The following is a 24,047-nucleotide window of genomic DNA, read 5'->3' as shown; positions in this document are numbered from 1 at the left end:
CCGGCCCAGCAAGCAGCATGGAGAACGAGGGTTCGCTGTGCACTGGGCCTGGCTTAGCTGGCGGGATGGGTCTCGCTAACCCACGAGGCTGTGAGTGACAAGAAGCAGCAGGCTCCTTGTAGAGGAGTGGACGCTCTCTGCAGCACATGTCTCTGGGGAGCCCCGCTGCAGCCTGTATCCGGGAGCGACGCCCAGAGAGAGCTCTCGGGCGCGCGCTGGGCTGGACCAGTGGGAGGATTTCACTGGGCACTTTGCTTCTCCAGCAGAGGCGCCCCAGAAGCAGGGAGCGACGAAGGAGGCCGACAGCACCTCCTCGGAGTCCAGCGAGGAAGAAGAGCAGCCTTCGCAGGTGAGGGGTCCTGTACCCTGCGGGCTAGGGCTGTTGCCTTTCTCCTCTGCTCTGTAAGATGAGCAGACACCGGGCCAGAGTCAGCACCGGGGTAAACCGCTGCTGCCGCCCTGGAGTCCTAAAGTTGCACCCGCTCCGGCAGCTGGGTGGGGCGGTTGAAGGGTGCTGGGCTTCAGGTGCCTCCCATGGAGAGGGAGAGGGGAGAAGACTTTGAACTCGGGTGTTCGGGACCCTCCTGCACACTGATGGACAGATCGCAGCGCGGCTCTGCCCTTGCCTGGTGCTGTACTGACATGGCCGTCGAATAAAATGGCACGTACTGGAAGCCTGGTGCCCTGCAGCACTGAAATAGCCAAACAAGGGAGACTATCCGTGCCCGTAGCAGCAACGTGTATTTGTAACTAAACCCATGTCTAAGCCAGTAAACCCCCTTTATTAGTAATATCTAGGGAGCGCAGTACATCTGTAATGCATCAGCTTTGCATGCAAGCGTAGGAATGCACCGATGGTCAAAAACCTCCCCAGGCACGTTTTACCAGGAGAGAGCAAAGGAGCAAATATACAGTGGATTACGACATATGTCATAAACTCGTCAAGCAGCCATATACATAACCTCCCTGTTTGGGTTTCGTTCCGTGAGCAACCCCAGCTGTGCCACTCCCCGCCACCCAGCTGCCCAGCACTGGGGTACCCCCAGCACACTCCTGTACCCACCTCCATGGCTCGGGGTGTGGGGCAGGAGAGAGGCTAATAATGGAGCAGTGGGATAGAGCCCAAGTTCAGTGGGCTCCCTACAAACCCCTGGTCTCCCTGTGTCGTGTGTTGGTAGGTGCACTTTGCTTCTGTCTCTCCGCTTTCCAGTGGCCCCAGATCACGAAGGGCAGCTGAGGGGAGCCTGCCAACCTGGAGGGCTGCTCAAGGGGCAGTTGCGGGTGGCAGTTAAAATGCCCTGGGTGAAGGCAAGAGGGTCCAGCCCCGGTGACGGTGCGTCTCGCTCAGCGTACGTGTGCTCTTCAGTCCCTTCTCACAGGTTATCTAGGCCTTCCTAAGGCTCCAGCAGCACCCCAAGGGCAAAAACCTGCTTCCCTGACCTCCCGCAAACCGGGGTGTGGAAAAGCAGCCGCCGTTGCCAGCACCCTCGCCAAACCTGGGAAAGCAGGCCTGCCTGACGCCACGGAGAGTGACATCAGTGACTCCGACACGGATGCTGAGGGGACGGCAGCCAAACAGAAGGCAGGTTAGTCCTAGGGCCATGGTCTAGCTTGCAAACCCGAGCAGCTTTAGAGCTGGCTCCTAAATGTGCGCTATATCTGGGCTCCGGACACCCTAGACCATGGAGTAATCTTCCAAGGGAAGTGGTGGAAACCCCATCAGCTGGGACTTTCAGATGAGCTTGGAGAATATATGCTGAGGGGACAAATCTGCATTGGCAGGGGCTGAAGTAGATGATCTATTAGGTCTTCTCCGTCTCTGAAATCTGAGTCCAGGTGAAGAGTGCGAATCACAAGTCCACAGTGTCCTTTACTGTGACAGTCTGCTGCTGCCCCCTGCTGGACACCTCCAGCAACATTGCAATTTGTCGTGGGCTTCTGCATCCTTTCGGGAGGGGGTGGTTGGGAAGTTTTGGGAAGCATACACCTGCTCAGTTATACAGCTTACAGGGTGCTCCCATGTGCAAGGCTATTCTGAATCCCGAAGTTTAACTAACATTTCTAGTGATAGTTGCCAAAATTCTTTCTAAAGTCAAAGACCAGCGAGCAATGCGAGCTCTCTAACCTGATAACTGGCGAGGTGTTTGTCTTCAAATATATGTTGCACTTCTCCTGGGAACCATTTTTGATTGGAAAATGTCTCAACACTTGATAAATGCCGATTTAAGAATCACTTTATCAAATGCTACCAACAAAATACTCACCTGCTACATCTTCCATGGAGCTTTCTCTGTTACGTGTCATTCAGAAATGTTTGTTTGGGGAAGAGCCAGCCACAGGGAAACACAAGGGAACAGAGCTATTTGGTGGATGATTGAAACAGAATGTATGAACATACTGGGTCAGACCAAAGGTCCATCTAGCCCAGTATCCTGTCTTCCAACACTGGCCAGAGCCAGGTGCCCCAGAGGGAATGAACAGAACAGGGAATCAAGTGATCCATTCCCTGTGACTCATTCCCAGCTTCTGGCAAACAGAGGCTAGGGACGCCATCCCTGCCCATCCTGGCTAATAGTCATTGATGGACCTATCCTCCATGAACTTATCTAGTTCTTTTTTTGAACCCTGTTAGTCTTGGCCTTCACAACATCCTCTGGCAAGGAGTTCCACAGGCTGACTGACTGAGTTGTGTGCAAACATACTTCCTTTTGTTTGTTTTAAACCTGCTGCCTATTCATTTCATTTGGTGACCCCTATTTTTTGTGTTATGAGAAGGAGTAAATAACACTTCCATATTTACTTTCTCCGCACCAGTCATGATTTTATCAACCTCTATCATATCCCCCCTTAGTCATCTCTTTTCCAAGCTGAAAAGTCCCAGCCTTGTTAATCTCTCCTCCACATATGGCAGCCGTTCCATACCCCCCTCATTTTTGTGTGGTTAAAAACCTTTCTCCCCACCACCATTGAATGGTTGTAAGTGAATAGTAGAAATCCAAGACTGAAAGATCTGTTGGGTTTCGTCGGTATCCTCCCTACACAGCTGTGTTGTGGTCTGTGATGATCAGGAAGTCAGACAAGATGTCTGCAAGGGATCACTGTAATCTAGAATCTACTCTCAAAGTCGAGGGACGTAAGAGCATTGTCTTGAGACCGTCGTAGAGCAAGTTGCCCACGTACAGCCGTGTCTGTACACCTGCAGATCCAGCCAGTGCTCTTAATCTGGGCCTCTCTTGAGTAGAGACTTAAAATTCTCAAATTGTTTGGTTTTTTGTTTGGGGTTTTTTTTAGGGCACACATTGGGGACCAGAATGCCCTGTTCTGTTCATTCCCTCTGAAGCATCTGGTCTGACACAGTTCGGCCATTCTTACGTTCTTATGAGCCCTTTGGACTCTTTAATTTGTAGCCCAAACCTGGCTTTTGTACTCTGAGTTAATGCACTTCCCCCACACCCCCTCACAGAGCCCTGTAACAATACACCATTATGTTTCTGGGGAGATTAGTGTCTATTTCTATATGACACAATTACCTACAAATTACCGTGTCTGGGGGCGGGGACTGAAGGCGTCTCTTAAACACCAGCCTCCCTCGAGTGGGTTGGGTCATAACCAAATCTCTTCCCTAAATCCTCTTCTTTAAATTGTGTCCACAGAGAGCAAGTCGTCCTCTTCTGGGGCCGAAGGGGTCGCCGCAAAAGAGACGGCGGCAGGGAAAGCGGGAGAAGGAGGCGCCAGCTACAAAGCTTCGCGGGCAAAGAAAGCCCTGTTGGTGACTCAGAATGCTGGCGGTCCGGCGGGCGTTCCGGGGACGCCGTCCCCGTATGCTCTACTGTCCATCGCTCAGTCGGAGAGGGAGAGCTCGATGAGCGACAGCGAAGACGGGGTTACCACTGCTGCCAAGGCTCCGGGAGGGCCAGCGCCGGGGGAGCTGGAGGGAGGGAAGAAGAAGCAGAAGAAAGTGAAGAAAACCCCTGCGGCCTCAGCCAAGGCTTTGAAAGCAGCGAAAGCACCAAAACATGGGGACAAAGAGAACAAGAAGCAGAAATCTTCTGTGAAAAGGAAGCTGGCAGCAGGGGACAGCGACCCCGCGGAGCCCAAGCCAAAGAAGCTGAAAAGCAGCCTCGAGACTCCCAAAAAGAAGAAAAGCAAAGGGGAGAGACCAGCCGGCAGCAAGGAGAAGAAGAAGAAAGCCAGTAAAAGTAAGGGCCCTGCTGCTGTCCCTCACCCGGTTCGACTGTCCCCGCTCCTCTGTAGACAGGCTAGTGCCCCCTGCTCACCCCAATGCTGGTCTCCACTGCAGGACCCCCTAAATGGCACCCCAAGGCCTGATTCCTAAGGGTTAGCTTGGGGCTCCGCTGCCGCTCCCAAATCCAGTCAAGGGTTGAGCTGAACTAGTTAAGCAAGTGACTGAATAAATGTTACCCCGGGTCAGAGAACGACTCTGCTGTTAAAAGGTGGCTGCGGGCAGTGACGCGCTCTGCTTCCGACGGCGGCCTGCCCACCTGCCTGGCTTACGCACCGGGCACGTATCTGTCCGCAGAGCAGTCCTGCTACCCTTGCTAGTCTGTTGCAGCGATGCTTGGAGGGAGGAGTTTGTCTGCTTCCGCCCCTTCTCCAGAAATGCCCTTATGCCCCGGCCCTTCGCTCTGGGCCCCCTCCCTTCCCTACTCTGAATGCCAGCAGGACCCAGTCGGCAGGCTTAGTGCATGCCATGCCGACGAGGACGGGGCAAGCCGCTGCCAGTTACAAGCTGTACAGAGCTGTTCCTGGGGCCACTGGTGAAACCCTGCAGCGCTTTGAGTGCCTGCCCGGCCCTAAAGGGCTGAAGCCAAGCTGGCTGGCAATGCCAGCTCCCAGCTGGTGCCTGACAAAGGCCACAGGCGGCATGTTCTGAGAAACGGAGGGTGAAGTTCCCAGCCAGGCAGGATGGAGGTTGGGGTTGTGATCAGCGCCAGCTCCCCGAGTGCATGGCAGAAGTGCTGATGAGCTGGGTGTTGTCAGTGACCCCATGTTTGAAAGGCTCTGCATTGAGCTGTCGTCTTCACAGCACCAGCCTGCCACTCCCGCTCTTCACAGCGGGCCCTGCCTGCCTGGCTGCGTATTGTTACTGTACATTCCAGCGGGGCAGTGAGCCACAGCGATCCCCGAAAATGACTCCGTGCCATTCGCGCTGCTCAGGGGGTGAGAGAGAGAGAATGGAGCTGGGCTGCACTTTGTCACTTCCAAGTAAAAGAGCAGTTTCTGCCCCTGCCCTGCAGGTAGCCCCTGCTAAGAGAATAAAGGACAGAAAAGGGAGAGGACGATCGAAACCCCAGCAGATCCTGTTCGAAACTTCTCGTCTGGGAGAGGGGCCTGGCAGCGCAGTGTGGGGGAGATGGACAGGCTGCCCAGGCTGGGCTTTGTGGGGTGCTCCAGCCCTACAAGAATTAAGACCTCGTAGAACAGTTTTTTTTGCTCATGTTGCTCTTCTGTTTCTTAATCGTATGTGTATTCAGTGCCAGTGAGTGACCTCCCAGCCTGGCTCTCCCCCACGCATGCCCCATCTTGGAGAACCCCCAATTCGCTTCGCAGTATCAGCTGCGGTGGGAATGTGCCCCGGGCCGTGTCACCACAGAGTTGTGGCCAGTCCATGTGAGCGGGCTGAAATGTTAGCACAGGCCCTAGCTGCCGCTGCCCCTGTCAGTGCCTCCAGCCCGAGAGACGCCTGCATGTGCTCTGTGCAGCGTGGGATAGAACGGGGCGTGCTCTCAAAGGCATTCCAGCTTCCCTCTCGAAATGTCCCTCGGGCACGGGTGGGCCCTGAGCGGCAGGGCTGGGCATTCACTGCCACCGTTGCTAGCCTGATGGAGCAATGCAAGGCAAGGGTGGGGAAGCTGCTAGCAGGGGCACAGCCAAAGGCTTGCTGGGCGAGGCAGAGACCACCTCCCCACCCCCACCCCCCGCCTCTCAGCAGTGTCTGACCCAGTCCCCTTTCACATGCACCCCGGTCCTTTTGTCTCTCCCAGAAAAGAAGGCCGCGAAAGACAAGAAGAAGAAGAAAAGCAAGAAGGCCACATCTGGAGGGGAGGCGAGCACGGACGGGTCTGCTTCCACCCACAAAAAAAAGAAAAAAAAGGTGGGCGGGTGTGTAAACACTTCCATCCCCCCGGAGCTGGGTGGGAGAGGGCTGGCCTCTGTCTTGTGGGCAGGTACCCAGAGCACAAAGTGATCAGCCTCCGTGGCTCCCTTCTCCAGCATCTCAGCAGCAGCGTCTAGTTGCATGGCCAGACTGAGCTGCACCCTACAGCTGGCCCCTTCAAGGCTTGGCAGTGTCAGTGGCGTTAGAGAGGGATGGACTGACCTGGTCTTCGTGTCAGACGAGCCCTCTGACCTGCGTGGGGGCGGGTGGGTGCTGAGAGGGGCAGTGGCTGGCACTGCTGGAGGGAATGGGTTTTCCCTTGCGGTGCTAATGCTTAGACTCACTCACTCCTGCCTGAGTTCCTGGCTGTGTGTGGAGGGAGTGCTCCATGCCGCCCTGCTCCTGCCGGTAAAGAGAGCTTTGCTCCAGGGGGCTCGCGCCTCTCCCCAGCAAAGAGATCACAGTGGGGAAGCCCTGGCTGCGCTTCCCAGCAGGCTCTGCAATCACTTTGCAGAGAGAAATGAATCATTTGGCTAAAAACTGCAGGGGGTGAAGGGGAGAGGGTGGGCAAAAGAGGCAGGAGAGAGGAGTAGCAGTAGGAGCAAAGCCTCTGGACAACTGGAAAGCTGATCTCAGCCACCCGATGAAACTGTGTGTGAGGAGGAAATGTCCATTTCTATGGAGTTAGCAAGGAAGCCTCCAGCGACTGTCGCCGGCTGTAGACTCGGCTCTGCTGGGTCCAGTTCATACGGGGTTTTACTGATTTTACTTTCCATTTTTTCCTAGAAGAAAGATGCTGAGCTCGAGGGATCCTTGTGAGAAGGTAAGTGGGCCATGGAGACGTGTCCTTAGCTCTTTGAACTCCAAACCCTGAGACCTGTATTCTTGGGTGGCGAGGAGCTGTTCTGTGGCACCTGACTCGGCCTGTTTTAAAACATGGCCTTTAACAAGCGACCTCCGTGCCCTGGTGGGGGTGGTGCACACCCGTCTGTCTGGGGGAGTGGACCCATACCCGCGCATAGGAAGTTGTGTGGAAAAAGCACCATGCAGGGCTCAGTCTTTCCCCCTTGAAGTCCTGCCCAAGCTTTCAATGGGAGGAGAGCGAGATGGGACCTTTTTCTCCTGATGTACATGTTCGGTTTTCACGGAGTTCAGCAGGAGTGGGTCACCACGAAGCATGACTCTGAGAACAACTGGATCCACAGAGTTAAGCAGTAGTGACAGGACAGCTCGCCGGGCCCCTGTCAGTTCTCCTGAGGATCTGTCTGTGCAGGACTCGCGTCTGGGCCTCTGCTCCCAGCGCAGGATCCGGAATTCCCCGAGCCCTGGCGGTTTTGGTCCCTAAGGGCAGCCGTAGTGCCAGGAGATATAATCAAGTCTCCCCAGCTGGCTGGCTCTGCACCAGCCCCTGAGCTTACGGGCTGGCCCGGAACCTTCCAGCCAGTTCCTAATTGTCACCAGCAGCACGCCCTGCAGGAACTGCCTTTCTGGTCCCAGCACTGCCAACCTCAAGAGGCCAAAAATCACAGGGTGGGGTGGGGTGGGGGGGTTTGTTTGTTGGAGACAATGTATTGTGGGTGGTGCGGGTCTCCTCTGATTGTTGATCTCCTCCCCCCTGGGCCAGGTGCTAGAGTAGAGGGGAAGCATGGGTGCCCCACTGCTCCCAGGAGAGGAGGGGGCAGAGTCACCCTGAGCCGCTGGGCTCTTTGGCTCCAGCTTGACCAGCTCTGATTTGGTTATTCTGCCCCAGGAGGCAGGCACGTGGGACAGCCAGCCAGTCCAAGGGCTCGGATTCACTAGCAGGCTGGCACTTCTCTCCTCAGCCCTGGGCCGGCTCCAGTGCCAGCCAGAATTGCCTCTCGCCCGAGCATTGGCAATGCTGTAGTCAGCTTTCCGGCTTCCTCGCGGCCCCAGCTGCGCGTGCTGCTGGCGCCCTTTATTTGTGGCCAGCAACTCCTGCGCTGCTGGCCTCACTTTCCCTATTCAAACGGCATAGGACTCTGCCCCTGCTCCTCTCGGAGCTTGAGGGATGTTTGAACTTGGACAATAGAAGTGAGGGTGCTACTCGTCATGGGGGAATTTGTCCATCTCTCTCTTCCTGACCTTTCTCCAGGAGTCTTTACTTCCTGCTCAACTGAGAGGCTGGTTCACAGGGTGGCCCACGAATGCCAGTGCTGGGGGGATGGAGGTGCAAGGCTCACACTCAAACCTCCTCCTACCGCCTTGGGGACCAAAATGCATTCAGAGCTTGGAGCTCCACTTCTCTAGCACAAGGGCACCAAGACCTAGGAGCGAGAATCCGGCATCCAAAATTCCAAGTCAAGGACCCTTTTCGCTTTTGGTTACAAGCCCAAGGGAAGCTCATTTGTCCTGACGGTTTGTGAGTGACAGGACTAGAATTAATAAGCCTTTTACAAAGAAGTTGAGGCCGGGGGAGATGTAAGAGCAGATCGCACTGCCCCTCTACGAAGGGGGATCCTTGCTTAGGGGAGTTAACGGGTCACCTTGTGGCCGTGTAATAGGCCTTTCCATCTCTGTGGGATGGACTTAGAGAAAAAATAACAAAATCTTTTCTTCCCCATAGAGCACTCCCTTGGACGGCCGACAATGAATGAATGACGAAGGGGTGGAAGAAAGCTCATCAGAAGGCGGATGAAAACGCTCTTCGATTATTTTTTTTAAAGAAAAAGATAATACTTAAACTTCTAAATCTTAATTTATAACTTCTTCTTTTAACTGTGACTTTTAGAGCCAAGCATTGTACTTTGCTGCCTCATCCACCACCTGGCTGGGAATGGACTTAAGTATATAGTGCTCTCCCGGAACCCCCCCACCCCCCCAGCCGTTGCACTGTAACCAAACGGAGCAGCCCCTTGGACAGAGGGAGTAAGAAGCCGGCTCCTACAGTGTGACATGTCCCCTCTTAGAAGTGATGTGCAGCAATGTCTCTCCAGAGCTATATTTTTTAAGAGAAACTTCCAATCTTTCTGTGAGCACGGGGTCTGTCTTTTTGCTACCTACCTAACAGCTCTTGGGTTCACTTTATAATATAACTTTAAAACCAGGTTCTCTGGGTATTACCTCCTCGGTCCCGTCAGAGGCTGTATTCAAGCAGCAGCGTGCACAAGGCACGGTTGGTCTAGGCTGTGTTCTTGGGGTTTTGTTTTTTGGAACACAGAAATAAAATTGATTTTGATTGGAAGTGTGTCCCTGACTGGGCTCTAGGAAGGGCAATGCTTTTAAAAGGAACATGGGGGAGGGATAGCTCAGTGGTTTGAGCATTGGCCTGCTAAACCCAGGGTTGAGAGTTCAATCCTTGAGGGAGATACTTAGGGATTGGGCCAAAAATTGGGGATTAGTCCTGCTTTGAGCAGGGGGGTGGACTAGGTGACCTCCTGAGGTCCCTTCCAACCCTGATACTCTATATGCATTTAAGCCCTTCATAATGTATGGTGGATATGGCAGCTCATTAAATAGCAGTTGAGGATTGCTTTACTGAAAGTTTAAAGTATATGAGGCCCTGGCGGTCTGGACTCTCCGGAGGGGGGCAGGGGCAATTAAAAAGTAGCTGCAGGTCAGATCCTTGGGTCTGGCTGAATGATACTGCGGCCTTGTCTTTGCTAGGACAAAGTGGTGCTTGCTTATGTCACGTTACAATGCCAGCGTGCAAAAGCTAGCATGTCCAGGTAAAGCCAAGGCTCTTCCTCCTCTCCCCATCCCGCTCTTCCAGCTTTAACTCACCCTGCTGATGTGTCTGAAGATTATAAACTGCCTTGTCTTCTCTGGGCTTTGAGCTAGAGTTAGTCAATGGGAGTTAAGAACACACCTCTCTCTTGTTGCGAGGACAAGACCTCAAGGGGGATGGGTGGAGGAGATGAGTGAGCTGTGCCCTGCTCTGTTAGGCTGGTAGGAATGGTTGTTTAGAGACCCTCCTGCTGACTAGGCATTGCAGGAGCACTGGACCCTTGACCTACAGCCCAGGGGCAGGGGCAACTTGATAGGAGCTGGAGGTGAAAGGTTCAAAGGCAGACCCATGGGCAGGGACCACAAGCTGCTGTTCTCTGATGGCTGGGGTGGGGCAGTGCAAAATGGGTCTGTAGGGTGCCTTAGTCCAGATTCATGTCATAGAACCCACCACCCCAGGGGGTGCTCATGGGACCCTCCACTTAGGGGCAGGGGTAGCAGAGACTATCCTCCTCCTCATGCCTGGAGGTGGGCCCCCTAGGTAAGGAGTGAGCTACTGGGTCAGGAATGGAGCAGCCTCTGCTCACGCACTAAGTTGTGTGGGTGAACATGCAAATCATAAAGGGTCCCAGCCCACATGTGCATCAGAGCTTGCAGGGGAGGTTCTCTAGAATTCCTCTGCCCCGTTGCCTCAGCTGAGCTCATCCAAGCTAATGCTGACTCTAGGGGCTGAAGGCTGCTACTGGGGAGCCTACCACCCTATAAAAACATACTTCACAGTGCTCCTGCTTCCTTAGCTTTCTCCAGCAGGCCCCAAACTCTGCCCGCACCATAGCCTCAGAGGCATAACCAACACAACGAGGGGAGCAGTTGATCAATAACATAATTTGTCTGCCTTAAAAGGACAGAGCTGTGTCAGCCATGCAGACTCCAGGTATTCATAATCTGAAATGGATACAGTTGAGTCCCTCCAGCTGCCCTGGCAGGCAGACCCTAGTATGGGGCAGGGTACAAAGAGCTGCCTGCCCTGGGTATTTTACCTCAGTGGGGAGAGACAAAGAGGCACTGCTGTTCCTCAGTCTCCGATGTGAAACAAGACCCTTTGTGCTGATGGGGGAACAGGCCAAGCTCTGAGAGACTGAGCTCAGACACGTCCTTTGGCATAGGAGTCATGGACTGGGCAGCCTTCAGCAGCCCCTTTGCCCCTGGAGTTCTCCCCTGCCCAATAGCACCCCTCCACAAGCTCCTGCTCATCCCTTGCCAGCCCTGCCTCATTTTACCAAGTGGAGTGAAAACAATCAATCCCAGGACCATGCATTTGAAATTCATTGACTTCAGCTGCAAAACACATCCCACGTGCCTTTGAAAGCTAAAGGAAAAAGGAGCGACAGGCCCAGGCAGGAAGTCTGGGGCTATAGAGACGTGATGCAAGCATCGAACACTGAGTTGGACCAGTGGAAAAGGTTCTCCACACACCTGGGCCAGAGGGGGCGATAAGTCATTCCTGGCCCTAAGGCCTTCTCTACTCTTTGTGCTGGCTGGTGCCTGAAGGATGGGAAATGTTCCAGCCCTCACTTCAGAGAAAGCACCCGTCAGCTGGTACCAGTGGAAATGGGTACCATCAAAGGGCCTGATGGGTGCTGCTCTGTGCTATGGAAAGTTTAGCAGTGGGGGGAGGGGCCTCAAGCAGACGGATTAGGTAGTAAACAGCATGGATAGACTGTGAGTATGGGCAGGAGGCCGGGACCCTGCACACAGCTGTGGAGGAGCAGGAGTGATGCTCTGAGCAGGAGCACATAGTCACGAGGGCTAGGCTGTGGAGAACAGGAGGTAGACACCCACCTATACAAACAGGCAAGTCCACATAAGCAGTGGAACAGATACACTTGCTAGAGACTTATTTTGAATCACATCTGATTTGCCAACTACTTTAGCAAGACCATGGCCTGACCGAGAAATGCTTGTTAAATAGCTTCCAGGCAGTTTTTTAGGGGCAGTCATTATTAAAAGTTTATTTGAAATCATCAGCCTTGTGAGTTTGGTTATGCTGTAACAATAGAACACATTCAAAACACACAATTCTAGTTCCAAGATTAGCTATTACGTTACCCGTTCAACAAAGATCCTACCAAATACCAGGGTTAAGCAACGGATGGGGAAATACAGCCATATAAACTCATTTGCCTGTTTAAAAAATATAGGAAGCCTGCATTCCTCTAGTACGCTAATGTCCCCCTGAAGCCCACTTACTTTGGTTAAGATCAGAATTCATTGCTGCTGCATTTAATGTCTGTTCAGTGTAAGGAAAAGCCACTGACCCATTCTTTAGCTTGAGTGATATCAAAGTCTTCCTACAGCCTCTTCTTGGTGACCCATGGCCCTAGAGGCGCTTCAGAACCCACTGCTAGCCAGGTTCTCAAACTAAGAGCTCTAACTCTGTGATGAAGCGCAAAGCATTGCTCAAGCAATCAGGGTATTTCAGTGGCTGAATGCTCCTGCCCATGTAATTTGGAATAGCATGTGCTTCATAGGGTGGGGTGCTGCCTACCCCAGCTTGGTCCTTTAGGATGGGGGAGAGAAGGCCTGTGCTACTCGTCAGCACTGAATACATGTTTAAGAGTTGCTGGCAGATTCAGTGAATTTGGAGGTTGCACCTGAGATACAGACATACCCCAGCATTATCATTCAGGGCTGTGGCAGTCAGAACCTTATGGACACCCCTGCCCTGCACACACAAATACTTGGTTCTTGGAACAACCAGACAAGTCTGCACCGGTGGCTGACCAAACTCATCCAGACCCTCAGAGCCATTTATAAGCAAACATAGGGCCTGATTCTCCTCACGTACACTGGTGTAAATCAGAAGGAACTCCACTGAAGTCAATGGAGTTACACCACTGTAAGGGAGGGAAGGATCATGTCCAGCGTATCTAACAATTCACTGAGATAATTCAATTGAAATTGACTGTGTTTTGGACCCGGATCCCCTCTTCCCACCGGACAGTGCTGATATAACAGGAGCTGTGGTACTGCACCAGCCCCATCGCTATTCAGACACCTGTGGTTGTCCATGCAACGGCTAACGTGCTCTGATTAGCCAAGAAAGCACTAAGAGCTTTATCCTTTGCTGCCTTTGATTGCAGTTCAGGGGGCCACTGCATCCTTTCTCCACTAAAAGTCCTAATATTCTGCTGGCTTGCTGCAGCACATCTTGGTACAGGGAGAGGCACTGGGTTTGGCAGACAGGATCTATAATCTACTCATTTGGATCGCCTGCTAAGACGATAAACAATAATAAATGCCTGAACAGAGGCTCTCAGCAGCTGCTGCTGTAATTCAGGAAAGCAATTTTAAAGCATGAGTGAAAAAGAGCGGTAACTCTGCAAACTGGAGGCGGAGACAGAAGGTGCCAGGCCTCTGCGTCCTCTTCTACTTGGTGACGTCTAGGGGGAGAGGGAGAAAAGAGGGAGGAAATTAGATAGACCTGAACCCAGGAAGTGATACTTACTGCATCTGGCTGGGTTTCAGTGAAGCACTGATCAGTCATTTCTTTGTTCGGCTCCAGTCACCTTCAGGGTGAGGCCAATATAAAGCACCTCTCCGGCTGGATTGACATGAGTCATGTGAAGTGACATGACAGGTGAAGGCTAGATTTCACTCCCATCCAGAATCCATACACCTGGGCATGCAGCCACTGGTGCCAGCCTTAAGCCCCCACACCACAGCAAGAAAATAAAAATCCAAACAGCACTTTCCCTCGCTGCTCCTGATTCCATTGGATAGGTGGCCCGGGTCTGTGAAGACCTTTGCCTCCCAGCTTCTGGGATATCCATATCTCTCATCTATCCCCCAGCCCAGATCAACTGGATTTACTACAGGATGCTGAGCTGCAGACCTGCGTGGGACGAAGCACTAATTCCCTTTGAAAGAGATAGCATTATGTTTCGCTGATGGTGCTATTTTCCCTGTGTCCCTCATTTGGGCCTCAGTAGTTTAAGGGGAGTGGCGATGCACCAAAACACCGCTATAGCCCAGACAGCAAAGGTCCTTCCTGCATCTCCATTGCTTACTCATGACCATCCCTATACACACAGCATCATGTCACTCGGCCACTGGGCCTAGGAATCTAATCGTTGCCACCTTCCAGCCAACTCTCCCCATCACCTCGCCGAGTCATAGCCCCCAGCCCTAGGCTGGCTCAGACTCTTACCTTTCCCTTTCCCAGACTCCAGCTTCAGCAGATCCACACCTGAGTACATCAGTTCTTCAGTGTCCAAACCACCCGGAGTAACTGCAGCAAGACACAGCAAGAGATTCGGCATTTTATAGCACACCTGAGACAGGCACGTCCACCTCGGCTACCAACACACCTGGGACGCTTTGTGCTAGCCTGAGCCAGGGCTAGTCTCCCTACAATATTTGCCTGGATCATTACGTTCATGTACTCATCGTAACCTGCCCAACACACTGAAGTGTGGGCTCTGATTTTCCTCAGTTTCTGATTCACCAAGGAGTTTTAGACATCTCACTTCTCTCTCTCTCTCTGTGGCTAACAGCTGTATTTGGGATCAGCACCTTCAGCAGTGGGATGAAAATGGGGAGCTCGGGGATTTGTGGATAGCTTCCCCTGCCTCTGAGAGCAAAGACCCTTCATTTCTTCAGGGAAGGTTCTGTGGGGCACTAGCCATGTGTGGGCCCAAACTGGAGTCTGGACACAGCTGAGATAGTCCTACTGCCCTGGTTCTCTGGGACCTCTACATATGACATGGGTGCTGGCCAGGCCAGGCTGGGATGGTGACAGCTATCTCCATTTGACTAAGCCAACAAGGGCGGAAGCTTCAGTTCATACATTTTCAGAGTGCTCCATTCAGAAAAGATGGTAGCAACATAATGGCGCCCAGTAGTAGGGAATCAATGATCTCCCAGGATATGGGGTAGTGAGAACTCAGGGTGTACCAGCAAAGGGGATAGTTCCCATTCTTCAGCCAACTCTGGGCAGACATAGGCAGTGCAATCTCACCCTTTGTCATTTGCCCATGTCTACGATCCTCCACCTTATATTTGCTCCTAATAGGCTGCATTTCCTACTGTGTTATCTGGGTTCTTCCCGTTGATGACCTAGTGTCTGATCTTGCCAGGCACTGAGCACCTGCTGGTTGATGCTGAACACCCTCAACTCCCACAGGGCCAGTTGCTGAGTATTCACAATTCTCCTTGATTTCCTTTGGAGTTGTGGGTGCTCGGCGTGTCTAAAAAACAGCTCCATTGACTTCCATGGCAATTGAACGTGCTCAGGAGTTTGCAGGAGAGGACCCAGTACAGATACAAGAGCACGGCAGTGCTCTGAATCCTGTTTCCCAATGAACGCTCTGGACTGGATTCAACATCCCCAGAATTACTGATTTACCAGCCAGTCCCATGGCCCTACATTGACACAACGCCCACTGTGCTCATCAGCTTAGCAGAGCGAGAACATACGAGATCACAGGCAGCGTCTCCATGGACACGTGCTCCTTTCCCCTGCCCCTGGCCGGCCAACGTGAAATAAGCTCCTACCAGAGCAGTCCAGCTTTCCACGGGTGTCAGTGCCTTCGATCTTGGTGCCATTTTTGTAGACGCACCAACAGTACCCCGTGCTGGCATGGCACTGCTTGGGAAGATAGTCACCATGTTCGTCACACTGGGGGCGGAACCGACCCGGGTAGACACCACTAAAACTTGACTCCGCCTGGCACTTAGATTGCACTAAAGCAACAAGCACAGGAAAATACTCATGAGTATGTTTTATTCTCTCCCCCTGCTGGGGTCTTCCCTACATTCCTAAGCCCTTGAGGCTATTCAGCCAATCCAACGGCTTGCTTGCGTGAGCACTGAAGCGGCGGTGGGATACATTGTGCAAAGAACTTCTCCATGCTGGGCTGGCCCCTCGGCACCACCCCAGGGAGGGCTGGGGGAAGGGATAGGGAATACCACTGTGCAAAAATATACTACCTTCATTGGGACAACGGCTTTATTGGGATTGCTCCCAGGAAACCCACTGAGCGTCATGATAACAAAGGGTGACAGCTGCTGCTTAATGGAGACAGTATTAACATAAAGTCTGCTCATGGGGATGCATCCGACCACTGCTGAGTGACCAAGTGGCATGGAAATCCAGGCTTGGAGCTCTCCATACTGAAGCAGCTAAATGAGGAACTGAAAGGCATCTCAGCGAAATCTCAGTTTCACCTTTACATCCAATACAGGGTTGTAAGCGATTATAAGGCTTTTCAGACTTGTTTAAAAATGGGTTCTTGTCTGTCCCCATAGGATGCTCCCATTGCTGGGGGCGGCCTTAATCAGGGCACTGGCCCCCTTCCATGAGGATCCCCCCATTTAGCTGCAATAATTTGGATTAAAAATGAATTGTTCTTTATAGACATTTCATGTGTGCGCACCAGGGTCACCCGATCCTGGAGGAGGAATGAATTTTGCTTCTGTTGTGACGGCGCAGAATTCAAAGTAGCAACCCTTGCGAGGCAAAGAGCTAGTGGGCCAGCCCCTCTGGTTTGCGAAGAGCCAAAACGTCAACCGATCTATTTCCAGGTTTTCTTAAGGCAGCGGCGATTGGCCTAAGGCTCACTCTGCTCCCAGCGGGGGATGCAGCTTTGGAAATCTAGCCGCTAAAAGCAGACTCATGACACACCCAGCCTCAAGGATTCAGGAAGGCAGTCCCATAGTATCAGGTTTTGTATGGCCTCCAGCAAAGCTCAAACCCTTGTTCCCTGGGATTTTCCCTGACATCCCTCAACAGCAACTCCTCAGGCTGATGTGCCCCCAGTGCTCCAATAGTGGCCATAACTTGCAGCCTCAAGGATGGGGTGAAGACTTACAAGTTTGGCAAAAACTGAAGTTCTCAAAGGAACACAGGAGGACGCTGGAGAAGGAAAAAATCCCTAGCTACCAAAGAGCAAAACGATTCCAAGCGGGTACGTGCTTCCACTGCCCTCCAAGGTGCTCTGAACCTTGGCCAGTGATCTCCTAGGTTGCAATTGCTACCTAAGGACCATTCCTACCCCAAAGGAATTTGGTGACCCATAACCCTGATACCTTCATCTGCTGGGACCTCAGTAGGTTGCACAGTTTGGGGGGTTTTGGCCATTTCAAACAGCAGCCACTTGTGCATCCAGGATTCAAACGACTGCAAGAGACCAACAAGGGGAAGAAGGTGTTGTTAATAAAATGCACCCAACAAAAACAAATGCCCCAGCCAACTGGCATAGCCTCCCTTCCCCCCATCTGATCAGGGTGACACTGGAGCCCTCCCCACTTTTGTGTTCTCATGTCTGCCGCACAAAGTCAGGAGCAGGAGAGCTGGGGTCCCTTGTGAACCCCCAGCGTCCCATGCAATGGTGATAATGTAACCATGACAGCAGCCCGAATGCAGGCTGTGCTTTGCCATGTAATGGAGCCATTCTCCCAGTGGGAGACCCCCATTCCACCACCAGCCTAGTTCAGGCTATTCCCTGGAATGGGTGCAAAGGACGAGCTGGAGCTGCAGCTGGTCCACTAGCCAGCTGACCGAGTGAGAACACTGACCTGCCAGTCTTGGTTTGTCATGGTGTGCTTCAGGTGGTTCAGATTCTCCATCAGGTTATTCTTTAATTCAGGAAACATCTTGCTGGGGTCTGCCCGCTACAGGAGGACCAAAGGGGACAGGACAGCGTTAACAGCGGGCTGACACCTAGAAGCCAGAGAGAACTCACCTGCCACAGTCAAGCCAGCCCCCCGGGAACAAGGGAACACTAAGCCATGAGCCTAAGCGAATGAGAGCAGCAGATGAAGGGACAGAGAAAGAGAAAAGCAAGGCTGCTCCTAATCCAATGGCTCTTTAATAGTCCATACCCCTCGCCCAGAAGAACCAATAGGCTAATAGGGCTGAAAGGAAGTGGGTCTGTGGAAGTGCCCAACTATACATGGGTGTTGCAGATAGACCCATGAGAGGGACAGAGGCAGCCACAGGAACAGAAAGGAGGCTCTTACCAGCAGCAGGTGTTTGACTTGGTCCGTGGTGCTGTTGCTAGGCATGGCCGTGTTCTCCAGGGGCTACAGAGAGAGAGAGCGAGAGAATTGGAGTTGTGATGGTCAGGACGAGGAGCTGAAGAGCCAGAGACTTAAAGCAGATGGCCTTTAGCTGGAACAGGATGGGCAGGACATGGCCAGTCTTGGGGGTTCTTTTTGGCAGACACAGAGTCACTTGGCTACCAGGGAGCCAGGCTGGTGAGAGTGGACACTGCACCACAAGAACCTTCAGCAGAACTTCTTCTTCACCCCAGGGCAGGCTAATTCCTGGAAATACTGGACCCCACCGGGAAGTGGAACCTTTCTCGAAGCCTGTGACCCCTGCACGGGCCTATCTACAGCACACTGAAGAACAGCTGAGCTTTGGAAAATACCAAGCTGACCACCTCCCACTGCTCCCCTTTCTCAGCCACTGTCCGAGAGGGACTCAGCACACAAACTCCACCCTAAGCAAGCTCAGGAGAAAGAGCAAGGCAACTACCTCTGATTCTGGGGAGCAAATGGGCCAGGGCCTGGGGAATGGGACACAGAACTTTCACCCCTCCGTCACTGGCGTGAATGCAACAGGTTGTAGGTGGTGGTCTCCATCCAGGTACAAATGGGTGGGTTTCCGTAACACTTCTTGTGTGTCGCTCTAGTTGGCAGAAGATCCAAGGACTGAACGGACCCCTAGGAGTTGGGACCCAGTAACTAGCAGTAGGAGCCCCAGCCACAGGAGAGAAACCCAAGCTGCTGGTGAGCAGTGTGCACTGCAAGGTGCTGGCTGAGGTCTCAGAGGCAGGATGGCCAGGGCTGCTTTCTGCTTCTCTCACTGCTGACCACAGAGCAGCTATGGCCCAAGGCTTGGAAGAAACCACTCAACCACGTTCCCAAATAGACTACGAAACTGCTGCCAGAGCAGCATCCAAAACTACATGCAGAGTGATCCAGGGGACGTCTCTTACCGTCATGTCCACCTTCGGGGCGAGTGGCAGCTCCCTCATGACCATGGGCATGCTGAACTTTGCCATCCTCAGCTTGGAAGTTGGCTTGGCACCTGCAAAGGAAAGAGAGAGAGAGATGAATGGACCCCCAAAGTCCATTCTGGGATCAGTGTCTCCATAAGCGGGAGTTGAATCAGCAGAAGGGTCCCTGTGTTTTAGCTTAATGGGACTTTGTCACCCTCAGCCTGAGCTCAGTGCCTATCCTGTGCTGTTCCCGTGTTGTGATATCCAGCAGACCTAGTGTAAGTCTGTCTACCCAGGCTGGGAAACACCCATGGAGTCACGGACTCCATGGCCAATGCTCCAGCCAGCGCTGGCAAGGCTCCAGCCCGTTTCCCAGGGCCAAGGCAATAAATGGTTACTTGGTAGGTACTGACAGGTTTCAGAGTAGCAGCCGTGTTAGTCTGTATTCGCAACAAGAAAAGGAGTATTAGTGGCACCTTAGAGACTAACCCATTTATTTGAGCATGAGCTTTCGTGCATCCGATGAAGTGAGCTGTAGCTCACAAAAGCTCATGCTCAAATAAATGGGTTAGTCTCTAAGGTGCCACGAGTCCTCCTTTTCTTTTTGGTAGGCACTGGTATCACCGCCAGGTTCGACCCCGAGGGCCAGGAATAGCACCAGAAAGGCTCCCTCCTCCCACATGCAGCAAACAGGCCGAAGGATAAAGCAGCGCTCAGATGGTCTCCAGGCACTCTGACCAAAACTCTCACCCCTGCAAGTTTCACTTCCCCCTCTCCAAAAGTGGGGGTGAGGAAGGAAACATGATGAGACTCAGTAGGGTAAGACAGCACAAAAACCACCGTCTCCAGAAGGGGAGCAGGAGCTCTAGATGACTCCAGGAGCCTTGTTAATAGCAGTCTCCAGAACTCTTTCCTCCATCTCTCTGGCCACGAGAGTCGGGGGATGCTCTGGGACTGTGAAGTACAGCTGTCACGTCACTCAACTGACCTAGGCTTGTGCCCACACAGTGCAATCATGCTGGGCAATTACTCACTTTGGGGGAGTTTCCTGGTCAGGGCCTCCAGCTGCAGATTCTGGGAGGTCTTGGTCAGCTTGCCGATCTGGCCACTCTGCTGATACACGAAGTAAATGGTGATGGCCTGGCCAGCAATCAGCAGGGCCACCAAGATGGAGACAGCAGAGTAAACGGCTCCACGGCTGCAGTAGTTCCTGAAAGATACAAGACAGAGGGAGGCTAGTGCAGGGCAAACACAAGCTGCAGCCACCTGCATCAGCCGCCAGCCTCTTGGGATACACTGTATCGGCACTGTTAGCGGACGTGCTATTCTCCAGGGGTTCTATACCACCCTCATCACCAGCACAGCTTTCAGTAGAGCATTGAGAGTTTGTTCTCTCTCATCCTCTCCCCAGGAGATGTGCATCATGCATGTGCAGTGGAGGGTTTAGTTTTGGTAATTATTTTCTTTAGTGGTAAAATGATTGTTCTCAGGGCGGCCCATCCTCAGTCTGGGCACTGAACTTTTCAGTGTATTCCGCTACGTCAAGCTCCGGCCCATCTGAAAGCATCTGTCATTCATCCAATGCCCTCCCCACACTAACGCCATGGAGATTTGGGTTAGATTGGACCGATCAGCTACTTCGTCCAAACTAGACTCTTCTTTCCATGTGAGATTTGGCAGGGGAAGTGAAACAGTTTTCTAAATGGGGGGTAGGAGGGGGAGCGTGTGTGTGTGTGTGGTGAGTGTGTGTTTGTTGGGGTAGGAGTGCAGGGGGTTGGTTGCTGGAGAAAATAATATCAAACATCTAGCACTGTGAAGAGAACTCTTCAAAGAGGCCACATGGAGTAAAGAGTTGAAGAGGTTCTGAAGCAGTACATGGTATACTTGCAAGCATGTCAGTTTAGGGTAGTTAACGTACACAATTGTTAAATGCCTTTTGCCTCCATATTTTCCACGTTCTCTCAATGTAGGGCATGATCCAATGCCAGCTGAAGGCAATGGTTAAACTCCCATTGATTCCAGTGGGTATTGGATCAGATCCATAGGTTGCATCCTCAACTTGCCATGAGAAAATCCAGATTACGTTGGGGCAGGCGGGGTAGAAAATTGGCCATGTTGCTGCTCCTGTTCCCATAGTCCATTTTTTGCATACAGCGTGCTTAAGAGAGAAGAATTGTCAAACATTACAATTGAAAACGTATATATAATTTGGAGACTTTGGAAAATCAGACTCAAAACTTAACATAAAAGAGTGAAACCCCTGATTAATGGGAACGACTTTGTTCACGAGGATAAAGTAATCTAGAGATTACTGGGTGATAAAGAACTATTTGATTGTATGTGAAGACCGTCCCTATTTTCGGGTAATGGATAAAGTACCATAATCATACTGCTACACCTCTTCTTGCATTATGTTCATCTCTCCTTTTTCCTGTTGTTTTGTCTTCCATACACATAGATTTACTGATTATAGTTCTTTTGCAAGTTCATTTCACACACACATAATTTTAGTAGCCTAAACTTTAGGCACGTTTTTAAAAAACCCTAACAAAATATCGCTTTTATAAAGAATCTGACATGCTTTTATACACACTCCTATGTGCTTTTTCCCCCAGGCGAAAGCACACGGAGCAGCTCCGCATTATCTGGCAAGGGAAATAATTAGGAGACTAATGGACTGAAAAACTGTCCTAGAAACAAAAGCATCCCAGCAGGGAGCATGCTGAATGCTGGAGGAGCAGTGCCCTATTGTAGAAGGCCAGCTCTGTGCTTAGATACGCATGCACAATTCCCACTGAAAGCAGCAGGCCTGGTGCGCATGTATCTGGGGATGGACTCTGCCCAAGTTCAACTTGCTCGACGCAGTTCGTCAGCAACTGGTATTAAAGCAGGTTCCAAAAAAGACTCCCAAATTACATTTCTACCTTGCAACTGATGAGGTCACCCATGAACCGACCTATCAGAAAGAAGCTCCAAGTTCTGCAGCCTACCTTTTTTTGTACCCAGCCTTCATTCTTAGCAGGTGTTATTGGGAGGAGGGGGAGGGTGTTTTAGAAAGGCAGCTAGATTGATCAGAGAGAGCTTAGAGGGACCCGCATTTACAACCAGATGGCAAGACATATGCTGATGGGCCCAAGGTAATAAGTAATAAAGCGTACCACAGATATTCCAAGAAGCTTTGTGCTAGACATGCTCTCTCGCTGTCGGAGGAGATCCTGCAAACTCTCTCACGGAGCAGTCCCATTGGCGTCAATGGAACTACTCACATGAGTAAGGGCTACTCAAAGGAGTACGGGTTTGCAGGATCAGGCCCATCGGTCGTAGAACACACGATTTGTGTGTGCGCTGTCTCTGTGGCCGCTACAGCACAAACACACACAGCGACATAAAAAGTAAATTCAGCCTGGAGCTGATCCAGGCCTGGCCAAGCAGGTTCTTTCCCCACAGTTCCTGTTCTGATCGTCCTGCAAACCTTCCTGCCTGGCAACTCCTGATGTCATGAGACATCTGATTTCTCAGTGGCTGGGGCTGTTTGGTCTGGTGTGGTTGGACAGGTTGGCTGCAGCCCAATAATGCATTTCCCTGTGCTAAGGGATGGTTACTGATTTGTACAAATGCAGCAGTTTTACAAAATCACAGGAGAAAGCCCTTTCTTCTCAAAGCCTTTCCACTAGGATCGTATATACTGGTACAAATGCTAGGGACTGTGGGAGATACAGCCCGGAGGAGGGCAGATATCTGCTCAGGAAGTTTGATCCAAGCAATGCTTCAGGCCAAGAGGAATTCCAGAAACACTGGCTATTAAACAACAGCATCGCTAGCCCCCTGAGCGGAAGATGGGGGCACAAAATAAAGTTATATTGTCCAAGCTCCGGGATGCTATGCACCTAGAAGATCACATTCTCCAGGGGAGAGTTTCCAGAAAGGGGCAGTCAAGGGTGTTGAATAAAGGATCTTGTTTAAAAATATAGCCCAGCTGTGGCTTGATTTACAGGTCAGATCTGTGCCGCCATAGACCCAATTTTCTGTGCGCACACCACAGACAGGTGGGGTCAAGTCTGCTGCTGGGGTGTCTAAGGCACATGCTGGTCAGACAATGAGAAGGGTGTATTTGGTAGGCAGAATCATGTCTAAACAGCTCATTGGAACTGGGACGAACAGGGCCGAGCAGGGCACAGATGCCACCAGCCAAGGGTATAAAATAACTCAAGAGATTCTGCATGATTCCCGTGTCGGGCTTTGGTTACCACGGGGCCAGTTCACAAATAGGGCCAAAGATTCCCGAGGGAGTTGTGCAGCGTGGGGCAAGGAATAAAGGGCAAACAGCTTCCCAACTCTCCCTCGTTGGTGGAAAGCCCCTCCTGCAGGGTGGGAGATCCTTGCACAGACATCACAAGCTGTCACGCAGCTGGGCTCTAAGGCTGGTCTTTTAAAGAGGCCCCTACTCTCCCACGTGTTAAAATAACGTAACCAGCCGCCCAGATCTGAGTTCAGGAGAAAGAAGGGAAATTCAAGTTCAAATTCAACATTCAAGCCCTGCTTGGGAGTCTGGTCAGGTCAACCACTGAAGAACTCATTTCCCTTGAAACTCCGTCAGCTCACACTTTCCCCACTACCAAGATTTAAATGGCTCCTTCATTCCATTAACGGAGCCCACTTTCCTTCTCCTGCTTCCAGAGCCCTCCCTACTTCCCCCTGCCCAAAGAAATGCAAATAAAAGGGGACTGAAAACCTAGATGAGGAATACCTCTGTGCTCCAGAGTCTGGGGCCATGACGCCATCACCAGGTCGCTCCTGGGTGGAGATCAGGTCCCGTCTGTCTTCGTCTTCCATGGAGCCTCTTGCCCACTAGCTGACTTCTGCTCTGCAGCCGACGATGTTCTGGGCTCTGCCGCACCCGGCACTGGCTCTAAGTTGATGCTGAAAAGGAAATTAGGTCCTGTTCCTTTGAACTTTCTCGAAGCACAAAAACTAGGAAGTGAAAGCTACAAAATATCAATAGTTGGAAATACCCCACCAAAGCCTGCCCACCCCCAGTCCAGCCACAGAGAGCCCTCAGCCAGCACTATTATTTCAAGTGTGGCATTAGAAATAATCCTATTGGCTACTCAGAGGGCATCACTTGTTTCTAGGCAAACCTTTGAATTCACAGTCCTCATCTTGGACTTGCACGAGCGGATGGAACCAGCACAGTGCTCTCATTGTCTATAATACAAAATCCCCAATGGATATAAGAG

The 24,047-nt window shown here is 51.9% G+C and overlaps 2 protein-coding genes across 4 annotated transcripts in view; one reads left to right on the top strand and one right to left on the bottom strand.

The window, feature by feature from the left end:
- Positions 1-9,320, top strand: part of TCOF1 (treacle ribosome biogenesis factor 1) — a 38,610-nt gene extending 29,290 nt beyond the window's left edge. For 2 of the 3 annotated variants that reach the window (XM_048860207.2, XM_048860204.2), the window contains exons 13-18: positions 264-349; positions 1,367-1,586; positions 3,654-4,199; positions 6,006-6,115; positions 6,905-6,941; positions 8,703-9,320. In XM_048860207.2, coding sequence (XP_048716164.2) covers positions 264-349; positions 1,367-1,586; positions 3,654-4,199; positions 6,006-6,115; positions 6,905-6,937 — 995 coding nt within the window. In that variant the 3' untranslated portion in view covers positions 6,938-6,941; positions 8,703-9,320. The remainder of the gene's footprint in view (positions 1-263; positions 350-1,366; positions 1,587-3,653; positions 4,200-6,005; positions 6,116-6,904; positions 6,942-8,702) is intronic. The other variant, XM_048860205.2, reaches the window with a different exon arrangement.
- A 2,465-nt stretch (positions 9,321-11,785) lies between these two features.
- Positions 11,786-23,832, bottom strand: CD74 (CD74 molecule). Its single transcript, XM_048860208.2, has 9 exons — positions 23,558-23,832; positions 19,845-20,020; positions 18,808-18,899; positions 17,825-17,887; positions 17,381-17,476; positions 16,892-16,982; positions 15,359-15,547; positions 14,013-14,093; positions 11,786-13,245 (listed from the first exon to the last, which is right to left on the bottom strand). Exons 1-9 carry the CDS (start codon positions 23,641-23,643, stop codon positions 13,232-13,234), a joined length of 888 nt encoding a protein of 295 aa, XP_048716165.1. The 5' UTR covers positions 23,644-23,832; the 3' UTR covers positions 11,786-13,231.
- Between the last annotated feature and the right edge of the window lie 215 nt (positions 23,833-24,047).

Source organism: Caretta caretta, chromosome 8 (assembly GCF_965140235.1).
Source record: "Caretta caretta isolate rCarCar2 chromosome 8, rCarCar1.hap1, whole genome shotgun sequence".
Lineage (NCBI taxonomy): Eukaryota > Metazoa > Chordata > Testudines > Cheloniidae > Caretta > Caretta caretta.
The sequence above is the reverse complement of the archived record's forward strand: the minus strand, read 5'-3'. Positions and strand labels throughout refer to the sequence as shown.